The sequence below is a fragment of the Chelonia mydas genome, chromosome 8 (genome assembly GCF_015237465.2).
Source record: "Chelonia mydas isolate rCheMyd1 chromosome 8, rCheMyd1.pri.v2, whole genome shotgun sequence".
Lineage (NCBI taxonomy): Eukaryota > Metazoa > Chordata > Testudines > Cheloniidae > Chelonia > Chelonia mydas.
This window is the reverse complement of record NC_057854.1, coordinates 43201210-43219947: the sequence shown is the minus strand read 5'-3', so window position 1 is coordinate 43219947 and position 18738 is coordinate 43201210. Positions and strand designations below refer to the sequence as shown.

Genomic DNA, 18738 nt, shown 5'->3' with positions numbered 1-18738 from the left:
CTCGTTACTTCTAGCCCTGATGAAGAATCATCCCAGAAGTTCATTCCCTTTGTTGGGGTGAGTATTTGCTTTGATGTGCAAGTTAAAGTTTGGTGAATTTCATAAAACAAGGTTGATTATTAACAATCTCACTTGGATCCATAGATTCTAAGGCCCCAAAGGGATGATTAGATCATCCAGGCTGACATTATATGGTATAATACAGGCCATAGATTTTCACATAGTTACCCCTGTCCTGATCCAGTTCTTGTCTTTGACTAGAGCAAATCTTCCAGAAAGGCATGCACTGTTGATCTGAAGACTTCAAGAGATGAAGGGTCTATCACCTACCAACCCATCTGCAAAAATTTGCTTTCTGAAGAGGGTTTCCTCTTCTTAAAAAAATGAAACTTACCAGTAAAGCCCTTCCTGAAATTGAGTTGAGGATTTACCTGGAAACTATTCAAGTTGAGAAAAGTCTTACTCTTTTTTCTCTCTGCAGCCAACTCTTGGCACTTCATATTACAAATTTGTGTAGCACTTTACTTGTAGCTGCACAGAATTGTGTGGTACCTAGTGCGTGGTAAATAGAATCGTAGGACTGGAAGGGATCTTGAGAGGTCATCTAGTCCAGTCTCCTGCACTCATGGCAGCACTAAGTATTATCTAGAGTTTAGACCATTCCTGACAGGTAAATAAATTCCCTAAAATCAGAAGTGTTAAGCAAAGCAAATCTAATGCTTAGAAAAGAAAGTCTTTATTTAAATTAAGATTTAATTACAAAATTGAGTCACTGTAAAGCCAGGACACACACAGTTAACAGCCTCAAATGTTACCCTGCCAGCATAATATTGCATATAAAGGCATGCATATTACATCACTGTAACTTGTAACTCTGATTCAAAATGAATTCTTTTACCAATAATTTCAAAATGAAAACATGGCCTTTTTGAAAAAGAAACTTACAAATTATATAGCTGCATTTAAGGCTCTTTAAAAGGGAGTGGAGGGTGGATTACCCCATCCCCTCATTATTTTCTTCACCCAGTAAGCCTAATTTCCAAGACACCAAATTTGGTTCATTGATTTCCAGTCCCACACTTGTTAAAGTTATGCCTGGTACAGTCCTGGAGTTATATCAGCATTCCTTTTTGGCTGTTCCCTTTTGCACCTTTTCCCACCAGCACTTGTTGCAGGTTACTGTGACCCTTCATGAACTTTCATTCACTTTCTACAGTTGAGCTCACAATTAGGTTAAATGTGTAGGCCCGGTTATCAGAACAGACCACGTTAAAAACACGCCCATTGGGGTGGCAATTCCCACATAGAATTTCTTTTGAGGCTCCATTTAATATGTTGAACTAGTAGGATTAGTTATTGTATGATACTAAGCCAAACACTTTATAGAGGCCCAAATATATTATCTCAATGCATGTGCCATTATCAACCAAATTTACAACCTCATCAAAAAAATTAAGTTTTACAAAGAGCTATTTTCCTTTAAATCAAGCTGCCTGTCATTAATTACCATCCTTTACTTCTTTACTGATTGCATCCCATGTTAGCCTTTCCATGATCTTGCTCAGGATCAAGGTCAGGGTAAAAGGCCTATAGTTACCCAAGTCATCTTGTTTTCCCTTAACTGTTGAAATGAAGTGTTCTGGTTTTGGAATACTTTATATGAAATCTGCTAACCTTCCACTTTTCTCAGTACTAGTATGTTAATGTTCAAACCATGTGACTGAGAGCTGGATGACTCCGGCCCAACATCCAGCCTATATCTAAATCTTGCATTTCTTTCTGCATAACATCTCTAAGATCCAGCCTTGCCTCTCCTATGCATCCACATAGCTAAAACTCTTGTCCAGGCTCTCATCTCTTATTTTGCTTACTGCAGCATCCTCTCTGGCCTTGGCAAGATTGCATTTGTCCTGCTGTTACCCATTCAGAATATTGCTGCAAAGATTATTTCCTAGCTCATCATTAACCATGTCACCCCCTCTCTTTTTAATCCTTGCCCTGGCTCCCCCTTCTCTATCACGTCAAATACAAGCTTCCCTTCTCCACTTTCTAGGCCTTGCAGTCAATTCCCAGCCTATCATCTCTTGTTTGCTGTCGAGCTGTCAGTGCTCTTCTATTGGCCCGTGATACCAACCTCCAATGCCCACTTGTTAGATGTTCCCACTGGCACCTTTGTACTTTCTCCCATGCTGCCCCTCGCACCTGGGAAGAGCTCTCCTGTGAACATCCGAAACCCTACCTCCTTCTCCACCTTCGACTCCCTCCTCAGAACTCTCCTTGGTCCTGAGGCCCACAAAAAACTTGACAGCTGCTAAGCGGTTGGTGTGCAGAGACCATTGCCTATTATGCTGACAAATATTGTCTCATTGTTTACTTGTACTGCACTGTCTGCCTATACTGATGTTGTGTCTGGCCTTGCACTTAGAACGTCTGTTCCTTTGGGTAGGAGGTGCTATCTTTTTGTTCTGTATGTACAGCACCTAGCACAATGGGGTCCTAGTCCATGACCCGGGCTCCTGGCTGCTGTAGCTAAATTCTTCGTGAATGAGTCGCTATTCTCCTTACCCTGCCATTGTAGGCATGCTGAGAGAAATAGTAACTTTTGTGTTGCCTGCCCTTCTGGTGCTCTGATTCTCTTGCTGACGTGTTTCACAGGAATGGAGCAATCTTCCCTTTCTCGGGTTTACTTTTTTCTTGGTTAGGTTATTCAGTCCTCTCCAAGGTTCTGGTATAAATCCATTTAATATTATAACCTTAAAGGATGACTTGTTGATTTCTCTTCAGCCACTAGATGTCTCTGCGTCTCTGGTTTTTTGTTGCATTTTAGTATCTTCCCTTGCTTTTTATGAGAGGGTGACTTGTTCTTCCTCCTCCTTCTGACCATCTTGAGTCAGCTTTTGTGTGTTTTGTGTAGATCAGTAGCACGTCCAGCTATAAGTGACAAAGTTCCAAACACCTTAGAGCTCTTAGCAGGTCTTATCCTAAGGCCGACCTATGGTTCAGGTTGACCTTGCTTTCACCTTCATGTCTTTTTCTGTCCTAAGATGTAGCCTTCCCAGGAAATCTGCCTTTGCAGCTCTACTGTTGATATGCTCCTTTATTAACTAAGGTACTAATCTCCCTGAGGCTGTGAGGTGAATTACACTGACTTTTCCATGACAAGTATTCTCATGACTGAGTGTCATGCAAGCTCCAGGATCAATGAATTTTTCTGAGTCATGGCTGACTAATGGGTGTGTGTCCTTATGTGAAGTGTTTCAGCTCTCCTAATGAAAGGGAGAGGAGCTAAGATGTTAGGCTTGAAGTGATATGAACACTGCACACAATACAACTTTTTCAGGTTTTTATAAGAGTCTCCTCTTGACTTAAATTTAGTTCTCATTGTAATTTGCCAAATAAAGTTTGAAGAATACTGGTTCAGCAGTTCTCACATTGACTTATTTTAAATTAGCATTGCTTCTCTATTTTAAATATGGATGAAGAACATTCTCTCGAGAAAGATGAAAACTTTCTATTTTGCATTTATAAAACTGCCAAGTTGAAACATACTCACTTATTATTTATTAGCCTCGGCACACTCTTTAGCCTCAGGGCCCTGGTCACACTCAAATTTAGGTAACTACATACTGCTGTCCTGATTTCCCCTTCCAATTTCATAGATTAAACTCACAAGGAACCATTGTGATCATGGGCCACAGAATTTCCCCCTGCAATTCCTGCATCGAGCTAAATAACTTGCAGGTGAACCAGAGAACATATTTTTTAGAAGAAAATCCAGTGTTGATTTGAAAGCCCTGAATTGATGGAGAATCCACGCCGTTCTCTTGTAAGTGGCTGCAGGGTTGCCACCCTTACCTACAAAAACTTGTGGCTTTTCCCAGTATGAATTTATGAAGTTTCCACTTTCAGTAAGTGGGCCGTTTTATCCCTTTTCTATCTTAGGGTATGTCTGCACTAGAAACAGTACAGCATCACAGCCGTAGTGACAGAAAGGGTGCTTCCCTTCCTGTGGTAAATCCATCCCTCTGGGGGCTGGTCTCCACTTGAAATGCTACGGTGGCACAACTGCAGAGCTTCATTAGGGACCCCACCTATGCCAACAGGCCGGGTTTTCCTGTCAGTGTAGGTAATCCACCTTACAAGAGGGGGTGGCTAGGTTGATAGAACAATTTTCTGTGACCTAGCGCTGTCTACACTGGGGGATAGGTCGGCATAACTACGTCTCTCAGGAGTGTGAATTTTTCATACCCCCGAGTGACATAACTAGGTCAAAATAACTTTCTGCGGTTGACCAGCCTTTTGAATCCTGTACTATTTAGATACTTCGACCATGTTCAAGTCACCTCTTAATCTTCTTTTTGTTAAGCTAAATAGATTGGACTGGTTCAATTTTTCACTGTACAGCAGGTTTTCCAGGCTTCAAAATCATTCTTGTGGCTCTTCTCTGAACTCTTTAGTTTGTCAATATCCTTTTTGAAGTCGGACATCAGCACTGGATATAGTATTTTAGTAACGGTTTTGCCAATGTTATATACAGAGGTAATTACACATCACCTACATTCCCCTGCTTATACATCCAAGGGTCATCTTAGCCCTCTTAGCCACAGTGTTGCAGTGGTGTCTTGATTTTCTATGATTTTTTAAATCAGTGGTGTGTGGTACTAAGCTACAGAAGTCCAAGAACGTTATGTCAACGCAACTCTCTCAAACCAAATTCTTAGCTTCATCAAGAAACAATACCAAGTTTGTTTGAAAAGGCCTGTTTTTCATAAAACTTAACTGGTATTTAATTCTGCTACCATCTTTAATTCTTTACTGATTGTCTTATTTAACCATTCTATTATTGGTGCCCGGCATTGATGTCAAGCTAATTGGCCTATAGTTACACAGATTACCCCATTTACCCGTTATAAATATTGGCACAACACTACCTTTCTTCCTCTGGAACTTCCCTAGAGTTCAAGTTTATTTAAAATGAGCATTGAGTGTTCATTTTGTTCCTTGGCCAAATCTTTTAAAACTGTTGGATACAAGTTATACTGCCCTGCTGATTTTTAAACATTTTTAACTTTGTAAGACGCTGTTTAACAGCCTCCTTAATTAATATTTGATTGGAAAGTGTTTTTTCACTGTATATGAATACAGCACCTGGCTTCTTTCCAAATACAGAGCAGGAATAGTTATTGAATGCTGCTTCTGCCTTGTCTGTATCAGACAGTTTTATCATCTTGCCTAGTGATAAATTCCTGGATACATGCATCCGATGAAGTGAGCTGTAGCTCACGAAAGCTTATGCTCAAATAAATTTGCCAGTCTCTAAGGTGCCACAAGTACTCCTTTTCTTTTTGCGAATACAGACTAACACGGCTGCTACTCTGAAACCTGTTTTCTTCCTGGCTATCTCATAGTGTTGGGGTAAAGTGTTAAACAGAAACTGTGTTGCACCCCAGATGTGACTGCATTTCAATGGTAGTTGAAGTGGTGTAGCCAAAAATGGTTTTCTATTGTCTTTCTGCTCCCATTCCTATTCCTAGGGGCAGCAGGGGACCGGTATGGTCTCTGGTATAAGTTTGAGCAGTCTCAGGGTTGATTCAAGTTACACTGGCTGATGAGCATCCCAAGGTTCCATGCCCCCTTTACAGGGGGACAGGGGACTGTTGTAGGGTGACCAGATGTCCTGGTTTGGGGGTCTTTTTCTTATATAGGCTCCTATTACTCCCCCACCCCCTGTTCAGATTTTTCACACTTGCTACCTGGTCACCCCAGACTGTTGTTAAGTTGGTATAGCTGGTTATATGCCAGACGGGGATTTCTATCACCAGTAGAGTACTCCACTGCCCACTCGAGCCATCTTTCTGGCCCTTTTGCATCACCAGAGGGATGGGAAAGCGATTTGTGAGACTGAGCCTTTGGCTTACAGTTTTTCAAGTGATGGAGCTGACCAATACATATAAACTCAATTGTGTTTTCCATTCCAGGTGGTAAAGGTTGGAATAGTGGAACAGTCCTCAGCAACATCAGGTAATAGAACCTTTGTCTGCTTTTCATTGCCGTCTGTAGCATTCCAGATTGGAGCTGTAATATCTACATTATAGGAATGCATGAATGCATAGGTTTAGTGGCACAAGGTCAGAGTTAGCAATCATGGCATGTTAGGGCTTGTTGACAGGGCGAAAGTTATGCCAGTATAAGGTAGGGTGTGAATTTAAAGCGCTAAACTCCCCATGTGGATGCACTATTCTGGTATAAAAGGGCCTTTTTTCTGGCTTCGTTTATGTCGCTTCGGAAGTGATTTAAGTTCAGCAGAAAAAATCCACTCTTATCCCAGAATAAGTATGTTCACATGGGGTGTTTATGCTGGTATAACTGGAAAAATCTTGGTGTAGACAACCACTAAAAAAAACGTGCAACATCAGTGTAAACTTGAATTCAGTGCCTGGGTTCATTTGACATACATAGTAATAAGGTTCAGAGTTTGTTTCCTGATTAAATCTGTAAGCCACTTATGCACTTGGAGAACAGCAGCTCAGATTCTAGCAGCCTGTTGTGCTGTCACAATCTCATTGCAGTCCTCCAACAGAAATAGGAGTGGAGGATATTCGCTAAAATTGTCACACATGCAAGAACTACATGAAAAGAACAGTTAGGGTTACATAAGCAAGCACTCAAATGGAATTAGGGAGTTCCATGCAACCTTAATTCAGCCCCTTGTGGGTCTGGATTGATGGTCTTTAATTACATGATCACATACTATTTTGTCCACAGGATCTGCCTTATTCAGTGCACAGGATGGACAGCTATTCAATATTTTACTCCTGGGTGTTCAGCGTGAGGCCTCAGGCTTTATGGACTGCACACTATTCAAACCCTGCACTGATGACAGAATTACTCATTTCCAAGTTGGCTTTTCTATGATGCTTGTCACCAGTAGTATCTGAGTGTTTCACAAACATAGATTAATCTTCATGACACCCCTGTAAGGTGAGGGGGTATTGTCCCCATTTTACAGATGGAGAATCGAGGCACAGAGATTAACATCTGAAGTATCCACTAATTTTAGGTGCCCAATTTGAAATGCCCAGGATCTGACTTTTTCCAGAGTATTTGGCATTATATAGCACTTTATATGTTGCAAGCACATCTCCCATTGACTTCATCTGCAGCTGTGGGTGCTCAGCACTTCCGCAAATCAGAGCTCATGGTTTTAAGTTGGGCCCCAGAAAGTGAGGAACTCACAATTAGTGATCACCTATGGAAAGTCTGGTTTAAATGACTTGTGCAGCATCATATAGTACTCGGTGGCAGGGGCAGGGATAGAATCCAGTTCTCCAGGGCAGCGTTTGACTGCCTTAACCATGAGACTGTCCTTTCTCCAATCCCCTGCCTCATTCACTACACTCCTTCCAAATTCTGCAACAAATGGAGCAGGGGTGCTATAGACAACAGCCTCCTTCGCTACACAGCTCTAATTTATCCCCAGAGCAGGCCCTCCTGTGCACTGAATGAAGCCGGGGTTTTGTGGAAAAAATAGCATGTGAGCACTGCTCAGTCTCAGTCCCCTCCACCCCAGCTTCTAGTTCAAGTCTTTGCCCCGCCGTACCAGTTCTCCCCCAGCACACTGGCTCCTCGTCAGATCTGTCTCCTCCCCCTTTCTCCTGCCCAACTCTCCCTGTGGTCCTCTTGTTATCTTGGTCTTGCTCACAATGTCCAACCCCCATCTAGTTTCCCTCCCTGGCTCCCAGTCTCCTTTCTCAGCTTGACAGGCTCCTTGTCCCAATCTACTCCAGGTCCCCTCTGCACTCAAATCAGGCAGCTTCCTCCTCCATGCTGCCTGGGCTCAGCAAGCGGTCATCTGCTCTCAGTTCAGGAGCCCAGACCTGGCATAGTCCAGAGCTGCAGCTCCAGGGATAGTCCTGCTCACCTTTGAGCTGGAGCATGCTCAGTGCAGATAGAATGTTCAGGAAATTTAGCAGTTAAAAATCTAAGAATTCATTGAGCAAACTGCAATTTTCAAAGGCTTCTAACTTGGTCAAATTTGAGCGGATTTTCATGGGAAAAGCAAATGATACCTCCCTGATACAAAAGCCAACCCCTACTAATTTTTAGTCCCTTTTCCAAAGCGTGGGGGTGCTAGAGCTCTTTAAAGAAAGTTGCCAGAACGTCCTAACCTTATTCTCTGAAACCGTTGAGCCATTTTGGCTGAAACCCCCCCGCCCCCCCCCTCAAAATCGGACACCTGGCATTGAAAGTTTCAGCCCAAGCAATTAGCAATATGAGCTTGGGATGTACAAACAGCTACCAATATCCTCTGTACATAGCCGCCCTGACACACACTGTTACCTTAGGATTGTTTTAGTCTGCTAAATTGCTGCGACTGTTTCTTGTATCCCTCCACCAGTAAAGCCACATGCCTTGTTACCATGGTCTGGATTGGCCCTAGACCTGTGCATGGAGGGAACCCTACATATGTGGCTGTCTTTCCTACACCGCAGGACTCTGCCATGTACTTGGCACCATCCCATCCCACCCCATCCCTCTGGAGGCTTCTCCGCAAGGTCCAAGGGAGTGAGTTCAGGAGGCCTAGGGCAGATAGAGTGAGGGAAACAGGTGGGGAGAAGACGTGAATATTAGTCAAAAATAATACAACAGCAGGCTGTATTTATTCTCTGCAGCTCCCTGTGCCCATCTCAGGGTTTGAGGGTCATCTGTGGCCAGGATGCTGGGCGCTGGAGCACCACAGAGGCCCACGATCTTAAGGTGGATGGCTTTGTTCTCCCGTATATCCCCTTAGCTCTGCCAGGTTTTGGTTTCTTCTGCAGAGGACAAACCATCCCCATTGGGACACTCTGGGAGGAGGCCTACAAGAGGATCCTCAGACTTCTCCCGGCTATTCCCACGGGACTTTCTGTGACCCTTCCTTGGGTACCCAGGGCTGTGAGGCACCTTGCTACCATGTGGCTTTAGTGTGAGGAAGCAGAGTCTGTATCTGCCAGGGATCAGCTCCCCAACTCCACTGACCCTGGGCAGCACCAGCCCTGCCCTCTGGGCCTCGGAGGCCCCACTGTTGCTCTGCAGGTTAGCAATTGGCACACTCCTGCATTCTCTGAGCGTCTACCTGGAGTGTCCAGCAACTTCTCCATTGGTCACTCGCAGCATTCACTGATTCCCTGTCTCAAAGGAACAGTACACCCCCGTTTACCAGTTCCACCTCAGTTCACCACCCCGCTTCACACAGCACTTAGACAGGGTTATAGTGAAAGCAAGTATACTTTTATTTAACAAAGGATGGAGATGCAAGTAGAAATATTGGAAAAAAGGGTTCTTCGAGTGATTGCTCATGTGTATTCCACAATAGGTGTGCGTGCTCGCCACGTGCACCAGTGCCAGAAGTTTTTCCCCTAGCAGTACCCGTAAGGGGGAGCGCCCCCCTGCAGCGTCTGCCTAGCGTGGAAAAAGGGGGGGCTGTGCTCCCACCACCCTCAGTTCCTTCTTGCCACCAGTGGAGGTGCGTCAAAACTGCTCAGCTCCAGCTTTGCTGCGGCTTGTCCCCAGAACTCTTCATTTGTTCAGTAGTACCTGTAGTCAGTTAGCTAATTTAGTTAGTTTAGTTAGTCATTGAACCCGGGCCAGGGAATGCCCTGCGCTTCAGGCTTTAAGTCGTGCGGCTCTTGTAGGCACTCTATGCCAAGGAGCGACCTGCATGCGGATTGTCTGCACTGCTTGGGAAAAACCCATATCAGCAAAAGGTGCAAGCTCTACAAGTCTTTTACGCCCTGGACTAAAAAAGAAAGGGACATTAGGCTCCGGGCCATCCTGATGGAGTCGGCACTGACCCCGACCCCGGCATGCCCTCCGAACCGGTACCCGGCACTGTGGCGTCAGTACGCGGAGACCCTCCGGTACCATCGTGCAGTGGGCACTACTTCCCATCCACGGGGCACGCCAAGACTACCGGAAAGACTCCCTCTTCACAATGGCGCCGAAGGAAGTCTGGGACAGAGGCTAGGCCCATGTCGGGTAGTCCTTGATCCCCCTCAGGCCCTAGGCCTCCGACTCACGTTGAGCGGAGTAGCCCGGCCCCTTCAGAGCAGGCCTCTCCGGATGTCCAGATGCCATCTACGCCCGAAGCCCTCCAGGCAGCCAGGGACATCATGTCCATGCCAGTGCCCAGAGCTCCGCTGATGTCGGCCCCATGCTCCAGAGGCAAGCCGCCGCTGGGATCACCACAGTCGCAACCGGCCTGGTACCGGTCTCAGTCGAAGGAACGTTCCCGACACAGCTCACCATCCAGCGACCGTTCAGGGCTCGGTTCATGTGGATCACCCTCCACGCTGGCCAGACTGTCCGGATGGGTGCTGTCCGACCGGGACTCCCAGCACTGTCCAGATGGGTGCCATCCGACCGGGACTCGCAGTCTTTGCAAAGTGAACATCAACGGGACCATGGCGGACGTCGCCATCTGTCCTCGTCTTGCAGGAGATACCGCAGTCGGTCGTGGCATGATCGTTGACACCTTTCCCGCTCAGACTCCTGTTCCAAGTCTCCGCCAAGGCACCATAGCCCCGGGCATTGATAGCCAGCATCTTGCCAACACGGGTCCACCTGTCGAGGCTGTTCGCAGAGCAGCTACTACCGTTGGCGCCGCTCCTCCATGTCGAGATCGCAGTCCCGTGGCCGATGTAGGTCCCGGCACCGCCAATACTCCCGGTCCAAAGGCAGCAGTGGATCATTCGCCAGCCTGGCCTCCCCTCGCAGCCGCCCATCTACAGGCCAAGCTAGCCAGCCCGAACAGCCAGCCTCGCTGGTGCCGCAGCAAGCGCAGTGGCACCAAGCATCGTGGCCGGCTCAGTGGTACCAGTGGGCACCGTGACCTCCGGCGCAGCCCCTGATGCGGGCTCACTCGGTGTCCAGGGCCTCAGAAGCACCGTCGGCGTCCATCCTTAGACCGCCAGAAAAAAGGTCGGTGGGATCTGTGTCCTCGGTACCGTTCCCGGAGTCTGACCCAGTGTGACAGGGTCGGGCCAGATGACTACAAGGGAGTAATAAAAGGCAGATATATTAGCCCCAGGCTAAGTAGGTCCCTTTTCCCTGGGTAAGGTAACAGGGAAGGTTCCAGAACAATCAGGAACCTTCTGGAGACAATTAAGACAGGCTGATTAGAACACCTGCAGCCAATCAAGAAGCTGTTAGAATCAATTAAGGCAAGCTAATCAGGGCACCTGAGTTTTAAAAAGGAGCTCACTTCAGTTTGTGGTGTGCGCACTAGGAGCTGAGAGTGAGGAGTACAAGCATTATCAGACACCAGGAGGAAGGTCCTATGGTGAGGATAAAGAAGGTGTTGGGAGGAGGCCATGGGGAAGTAGCCCAGGTAGTTGTAGCTGTCGCACAGCTGTTCCAGGAGGCTCTCTAGACAGCTGCATTCCCTAGGGCCCTGGGCTGGAACCCGGAGTAGAGGGCGGGACTGGATTCCCCCCAAACCTCCCAACTCCTGGTCAGACACAGGAGGAGTTGACCTGGACTGTGGGTTCACGAAAATGGCCAAACTGAGGGCTGCTGTGAAGCTGCAAGGCAAGCAAATCCACCAATAAGCACAAGACCCACCAAGGTAGAGGAGGAACTTAGTCACACCAGGTCGTGGATCCGCCGGTGCCGGACGACACCCAAAGCAGTGCACCCGCTTCATCCTATCTGGAGGAGCTGATTGAGGCCCCGCCCCCCCTCCGTCCCATAGGAGGACTACCTGGCTCACCAAGACCTAAAAAGGGTGGCAGCAAACCTCCACCTCCAGGCTGAGGTCCTCAGACTCCCTGTTCAATGTGCTGTCACTTCAGCACCAGGCAGGATGGCCTTGCCCCACCTTGAAGGGGTGGCAAGAATTTCAAATGCCCTGTGGTAAACACCCGCCTCGTTGGCTCCCATCTCTAAAAAGGCGGAGCGCAAGTACTTTGTATCCACAAAGGGACACGAGTATCTGTATACCCACCTGGCACCCAACTCCTTGGTGGTCGAGTCAGTCAACCACAGGGAGCGGCAGGGGCAACCAGCCCCGACCCCCAAGAACAAAGACTCTCAGAGGCTGGATACTTTCGGGAGAAAAGTTTATTCGTCGTCAAGCTTTCAGCTATGAGTAGCAAACCCTCAGGCTCTCCTGGGTCACTACGAGTTTAACCTCTGGGAATCCCCAAGTTTGAGGACTCCCTCCGGGAGCACGATAAGAAGGAGTTTAAGGTGCTCGTGGAGGAAGGGACTGCGGCCACAAGGGCATCCCTGCAGGCCGCTTCGGATGCAGTAGACACTGCCGCGCAGTCCATGGCCTCGGCGGCATCCGTGAGACAAGCATCATGGCTTCTGCTCTCTGGGTTCTCCAGCGAAGCGCAGTCGTCAATGCAGGATCTCCCTTTCAATGGGAAGGCTGTTTGCTGAGGAAACAGACACACGGCTGCATGGCATGAAAGACTCATGCACGACTCTCCAGACCTTGGGCCTCTATGTCCCTCCTCCGGCAAAACCCAAGGTCCTCAGCACCATCTCCTGAGGTTACACCCTTCAGTTTACCTCCTCCCCGCCCAACCGCCCTGTCCCTTCCGGGGGACCCCTCTCACGAGGCCCTGCTCAAGTAGGAGGTGGGGCAGCTCCTGGACCTAGGAGCTATAGAGGCAATGCCCAAGGAGTTCCACTTTACAAAGTGTATGGCGGTGGTAGTGGCCTACCTCAGATGGCGGGGGGTCCAAATATTCCCATATCTGGACGACTGGCTAGTCAAAGGCACCTCCAGGTAAGAGGTGAGGGATCATGTGGCACTCCTCCTGTCCACATGTACTGCCCTGGGCCTGTTGATAAACAATACCAAGTCCACATTAGTCCCGGTCCAACACATAGAGTTTAGCAGGGCGCTACTGGACGCAGTGTCGGCCAGGGCCTCTCCCCCACCAGACAGGTTTGAGACCCTGAAAGGACTCATTGATTCGGTCACAAGGTTCCCCGTGACGACAGCCAGGGTTTGCCTGCACCTGCTGGGTCACATGTCTGCGTGCACATATGTGGTCTGTCACGCCAGACTCAGAATGAGGCCCCTCCAGCTGTGGCTGGCCTCACAGTTCTCCCAGGCCACGGACAGAATGGACAAAGTCCTCACCGTACCGAACTCGGTGATCACCTCCCTGCGGTGGTGGTCCGTCCCAAACATGTTCCAAGGGGTTCCATTCAGGGACAGGGCCCCATCATTGGAGCTGGTGTCCGACGCGTCGGACCTGTGTTGCGGGGCCCATGTGGTGAACTTTCAGACCCAAGGCCTGTGGTCGATACAAGACCTACCCCGTCATATAAACGTCAAGGAACTCAAGGCGGTGTGACTGGCGTGTATGGCCTTCTGCTCGCACCTGGAGGGCCAGATAGTCAGGGTCGTCACGGACAACACAGCCTCGATGTTCTATATCAACAGACAAGGCGGGGCCCAATCCTCTGCCCTCTGCCACGAAGCCCTACGTCTGTGGGACTTCTGTATAGCCCACGACATCTACCTAAAAGCCTTTCCCCTGCCGAGCGCCCGGAATGTGAGGGTGGATCTCTTGAGCAGGGATTATTCCTCTCAGCATGAGTGGTCTCTACACCCGGAAGTGGCTCACCAGCTCTTCCGAAGGTGGGGTACTCCCCAGGTGGACCTATTTGCAACCCAGCAGAACTGACGATGGCCCGGGTTCTGCTCCAGGGGGGCCTAGGGAGGGGCACTATCTCCGATGCCTTTCCCCTGTCCTGGTCAGGCCAGCTGCCTTCGTGGCCCACGTCCCCATCCAGGACATTTGTAGGGCCGCCACATGGTCTTCGGTTCACATGTTCACCTCACACTATGCGATCATCTTCCAGGCCAGGGATGATGCCGGGGTCAGCAGGGTAGTACTCCGTCCCGAGAACTTGTGAACTCCTACCCACCTCCAACAGATTTAGCTTGGAATCACCTATTGTGGAATACACATGAGCAATCACTCGAAGAAGAAAAGATAGTTACCTTTTCCGTGACTGGTGTTCTTCGAGATGTGTTGCTCATGTCTATTTCACATCCCACCCTTCTTCCCCTCTGTCAGAGTTGTCTGGCAAGAAGGAACTGAGGGTGGGGGGAGCGCAGCCCTCCTTATACTGCTCCAGGCAGATGCCGCTCCAGGGGTCACAGGGGGGTGCTCCCCCCTACAGGTACAGCTAGGGGGAAAACTTCCAGCACCGCTGCATGTGGCGAGCACACACATCTATTGTGGAATAGACATGAGCAGCACATCTCGAAGAACACCAGTTATGGAAAAGGTAACTGTCTTTTACATATACAATAAAATCATAACATGCATTCTAGAGCCTAGACTTAATGAACAAGAGACTTGTGTCTTGCAGAGTATTACTCACTCCAAATCCTTGCAGCGCTTTACAGCCAGGCATGGCTGTCATCCCCTTTTACCTAGACAAGCATGTTTGTCAGTTTGTCTCCTCTGAACTATTCAGTGTGTCCCTTTGTGCTTCAAGATATACCAGACCAATCCGATGTCTGTGTTTGTCAATAGGACATCCTCCTGCTATTTGTTCCTTCCTCTAGGTTTTGCAATTTCTCACTTGGCACCTGGTTCAGTGTGCAAATAAGCCTACAGTGTGTGGCATACATACACAAATGGTCAGATGGCGGAAGAGGCCTGTTACTGCCTCCCTGAAAGGAATTATCTCCACAATGGCACCTCCTGGTGACCTGCCTCAACTCCAAGACCTTGAGAGCATAATTTTCAGTATAGATACATAGCTCCTTTACCATTATCCATACACACATTTCACAATGATTATGGCAACCAGTGGGCTACTGGCTCTCAGTAGCGATCTCACATGCCACCCTTCGGTGAACTATTATGCAGATACCCAACCCTGGGGATCTCTGTAAACCCCTATGCACCCCCGGACCCTCTGCCAATTGGCACCAATGGGTGCCTAGGTCATACTTTCCCAGGAGGAAAATATCTTGGCCTCTGAGTCCAACTGTGCAGGGCTCATAGGGCAGGAGAGACTAAAGCTGATCTGTCAGAACACATGAAAAATGATAGTTTTAGTGTTACTGCATCAGCCTGACTCTTTGGGCCCTCTGTAGAGCTGGACAGGAGCACCGGGCCCTGTTGGGGGAACAAACAAGCTCCCGTTTGTAGCCCGGAAAGGCCATGAGATACCCGACTCTAGCACTGACATGTTAATGTCTAGAGAAGCTGCACTGATTTGGCTGCACCAGCCATGTCCTGGGCCTCTGAAGGAGGGAATGGGGGAGCGGAGAGGACGGGAGGGAAAGCCCACACCAGGGGGCAGCAATATGGAGCAGGCCCCTGGGAGGCAGCACATTTTTCAAATTGCATCGATTAGGAGTTCCCAATTCGCTCCAGGCAAATATATTAGTGGGGGATGAGGTGGGAAGTGGGGGTGCGAGTGCATGTGCTTGCACGTAACGTCAAATGTAGAACACCCGTCTGTGAAAGCAGGCCATTCGCACCAGGCAGCAGCAATAAAGAGCACAGGTGCTGCTTTTAGAGTTCACCTTAACGTCGTTGTGGGGCTGGGCTACATACAAACATACGCCAGTGTAGCTAATTTACTTGGAATTAACCATGTCCATTAAAACAGAACATTCTTAATCCTAAATGAGCGGCCACACAGGCCTTGTCTACACAACAGAGTTAGGTCAATGTAAGGCTGCCTACGTCGACCTAACTCTGTAAGCGTCTACACTAAAACGTAACTCCCACCGATATAACTTCCACTTTACCAACTGAATAACTTCACTTCTGTGAGAGGTGTAGCTCTTAAGTCAACGTAGTGAGGTCGACACAGTGTCAGTGTAGACGCTGCGTTACTTACATTGCCTGTTGCTGCCTTTCAGAAACCATTCCACAGTGCCTCACACTGGCAGTTAAATCAGTGCAAGTGCTGGTTAGGACGCACACTGCCAACACAAGGAGTGTAGTGTGGACGTGTACAACCGATTCAACTGCTACAGTGGCTCTAGGTCAACGTAATTTAGGTCAGCTTCATTTTGTAGTGTAGACTTGCTCATAGACTTGTTCTAAAATATCAGGTATGAAATAGAAGTGAGTTTGGTGCATGTTTGTGTAGAGACCAGCTCTTACTTGGGCTTCAAAGTTCCAGCCCCAGGCAGGTGCTTGAGAAGGGAATCAGCTGGAGACAGCTTTTCAGTGGTGGTTCCAGCAGCACATCAGTTTGCATTGCATATTTCTTCATAGCAGGAAAAAACACTCAGCTCTAAAATGTTCTTAACAAAATGACCAGACAACTTCGCAGCCAGGATCTGCCGGGATTTTCTTGATTCTGACATTAAGGCTTTTTGGGTGAGTTTTGGGGGTTTGCCAGTGAAACAATTAGTTTCTCCTTTGCAAAGTGTCCTGGAGCCTTCACCCTAGAGTGTTAAACTTGGCAAAAAGACTATACTGGGATTTCAGTAGGCTCTGCTGAATATCTTAGGCCAGGTTTACTATAGGGATTTCTGTTGTCTGCAGCCAGGCCTTGAACTGGGACTTGTGCTTATGCACATCCCTAGCACAGACACAGCCTTAGTAATTGCCCACAGAGCATGTGGAGTGATTTTTCTTTTTGTTAAATTTTTTTGCCCAAACTGTGCAAATCAGTGACAGTTGACGCCAGCTTTCCTACCATAGTCAGTTGCAATATAAATACTGAAACGTGCTAGTGGCTGCCCTTAGCCAGCACTTTCAGAGGTACCTGAACCTGCTAGCTTTGCTAACCATACCAGGGGGACCCTGTGCCATTTCTCCCCTTTTGGGTTTCTGATTTTTCACCAAAATCAATAGGCTTCAGCCCACTGATACTTAGAATATGCCTTGAAATTTTGGAATTTAAATGCCACATCTGATCAAAGTTATTGCGTTACATCCAGAGAAATGCCATTAAATGGAGTGTGGTAATATCTTGTATTGCACCAACTTCTGGTGGTGAGAGACAGCAAGCTTTTGAGCCACACCCTCAGGTCTGCGAAAGGTGTCACAGCTAAATACAAGGTGTAACAGATTGTTTAGCATAGGCAGTTAGCATATATTGTAAGGGACCATTTAAGGTGAAATGACCTGCTAACACCTTTGCTGTCATAGGACAAAAAGTGGTGGGGGGGGGGGGGGGGGTTGGTGGTGTACCTCATCCACCTCACCGAATGCCCCAGTAACTCTGTGGGTGAAACCAGACAATCACTGCACTGTCAAATGAACTTGCAAAGGAAAGCGATAAAAGACAATATCACATCACCGGTGGGTGAACTCGTCTCACAGAGATCACTCTGACATCTCAGTCCTCATCCTCAAAGGAAACCTGCACAACGCTTTCAAAAGACGAGCCTGGGAGCTTAAATTCATAACTCTGCTACACAGACACTATGGCTGTCTATGCTGCGCACCTTCTGACAGCGCAGCTGTGCTGCTACACCTGCATCAGTGTAAGGTTCAACGTGTAGCTGCTCTTTGTTGCCGGGAGAGAGCTCTCCCGGCAACAAAATAAAACCACCCCCAACGAAGGGCAGTAGCTTTGTCGTTTGGCGAGCGTTTCCCGCCAGTGAAGCGCTGTCCACGCTGGCATTTTTGTTGGTGCAACTTATGTCAGTTGGGGGTGGGGGGGGGGGCTTCAAACCCCTGACGGACAAAAATGCTAGTGTAGACAAAGCCTACAAATCATGGATTGAACAGACACACTGGACACTAACCCTCCTGTTTTTTGTCCTATGATTGCAGAGGTGTTAACAGGCCACTCCACCTTGAATGGTCCCTTGCAATATGTGCTATCTATTCTAAACAATCCGTTTCACCTTGCATTTAGTTGTGAGGCTGGAAATATGTTTCCCAGACCTGAAGAAGAGCTCTGTGTAGCTCCAAAGCTGCTCTTTCACCCACAGAAATTGGTCCAATAAAATACATTCCCTCCCCCACCTTGTCTCTTTAATACCTAAGGACCAGCATGGCTATGACAACGCTGCCAGGGCCGTCCCTACCCATACACAAAGTAAGCAGCTGCATACTGCTCCAGCCCCTGCTCTGCCTCTTCCCCGTGGCTCCGCCCCTGCTCCACCCCCACCCCACCTCTTCCTGCCCCTGCTCCACCCCAGCCTCACCCTCACTCCAGCCCTTCCCCTGGGGACTGCAGCAGGGGTTGGACTCCCTGCACTCACCAACGGCGGTAAGTGGAGCGACCTGGCCCCAGCCCGCTCCGCGCCGCCAGTGAGTGCTGGGGGCGGTTCCCCCCCGCCCCTCAAGCCCTGAGGCTGGAAGCCAGGGGAGCAGAGCAGAGCGGGCTGGGGCCAGGTCGCTCCACTTCCCGCCGCCCCGTGAGTGCGGGGTCGGGCCTGCCCTGCGCTCACCAGGTGGCAGGAAGTGGAGTGACCTGGCCCCAACCCATTCCACTCCGCCAGCTCGTGCTGGGGGGCGGTTTCCCCCCTGCCCCCCAAGCCTGCCCCTGCGGAGGCCTGGGGCCAGCTCCCCGTCCCACCATGGAGGCCTGGGGCCCCACACAGCCCCCCCATGGGGAGGCTGCATTAATGCCTGTTGCCATGGCTCTGCCGCCACGTTACATATTTAAGTCTGCCAGCACCCTTGGAGGTAGGTAAGTATTAGAGCAGCCTGAAAGATGGGGTGCAAAGGCCCAGCAATTAAGTGACTTACCCAGGATCAAACAGCAAGTCAGAATCAGAGTTGGGAATAGAACTCAAGT

General features: G+C 48.7%; 1 protein-coding gene across 17 annotated transcripts in view; it reads left to right on the top strand.

The window, feature by feature from the left end:
- PACS2 (phosphofurin acidic cluster sorting protein 2) overlaps positions 1–18738 on the top strand; it is a 211015-nt gene that overhangs the window by 147017 nt on the left and 45260 nt on the right. For all 17 annotated transcript variants that reach the window (XR_005226407.2, XM_037906252.2, XM_043552553.1 and 14 more), the window contains 2 exons: positions 15–57; positions 5979–6021. Coding sequence is in view for 16 of the 17 variants with exons in the window: in XM_037906252.2 (XP_037762180.1) it covers positions 15–57; positions 5979–6021 (86 nt within the window). In the remaining variant the exon portion in view is untranslated. The remainder of the gene's footprint in view (positions 1–14; positions 58–5978; positions 6022–18738) is intronic.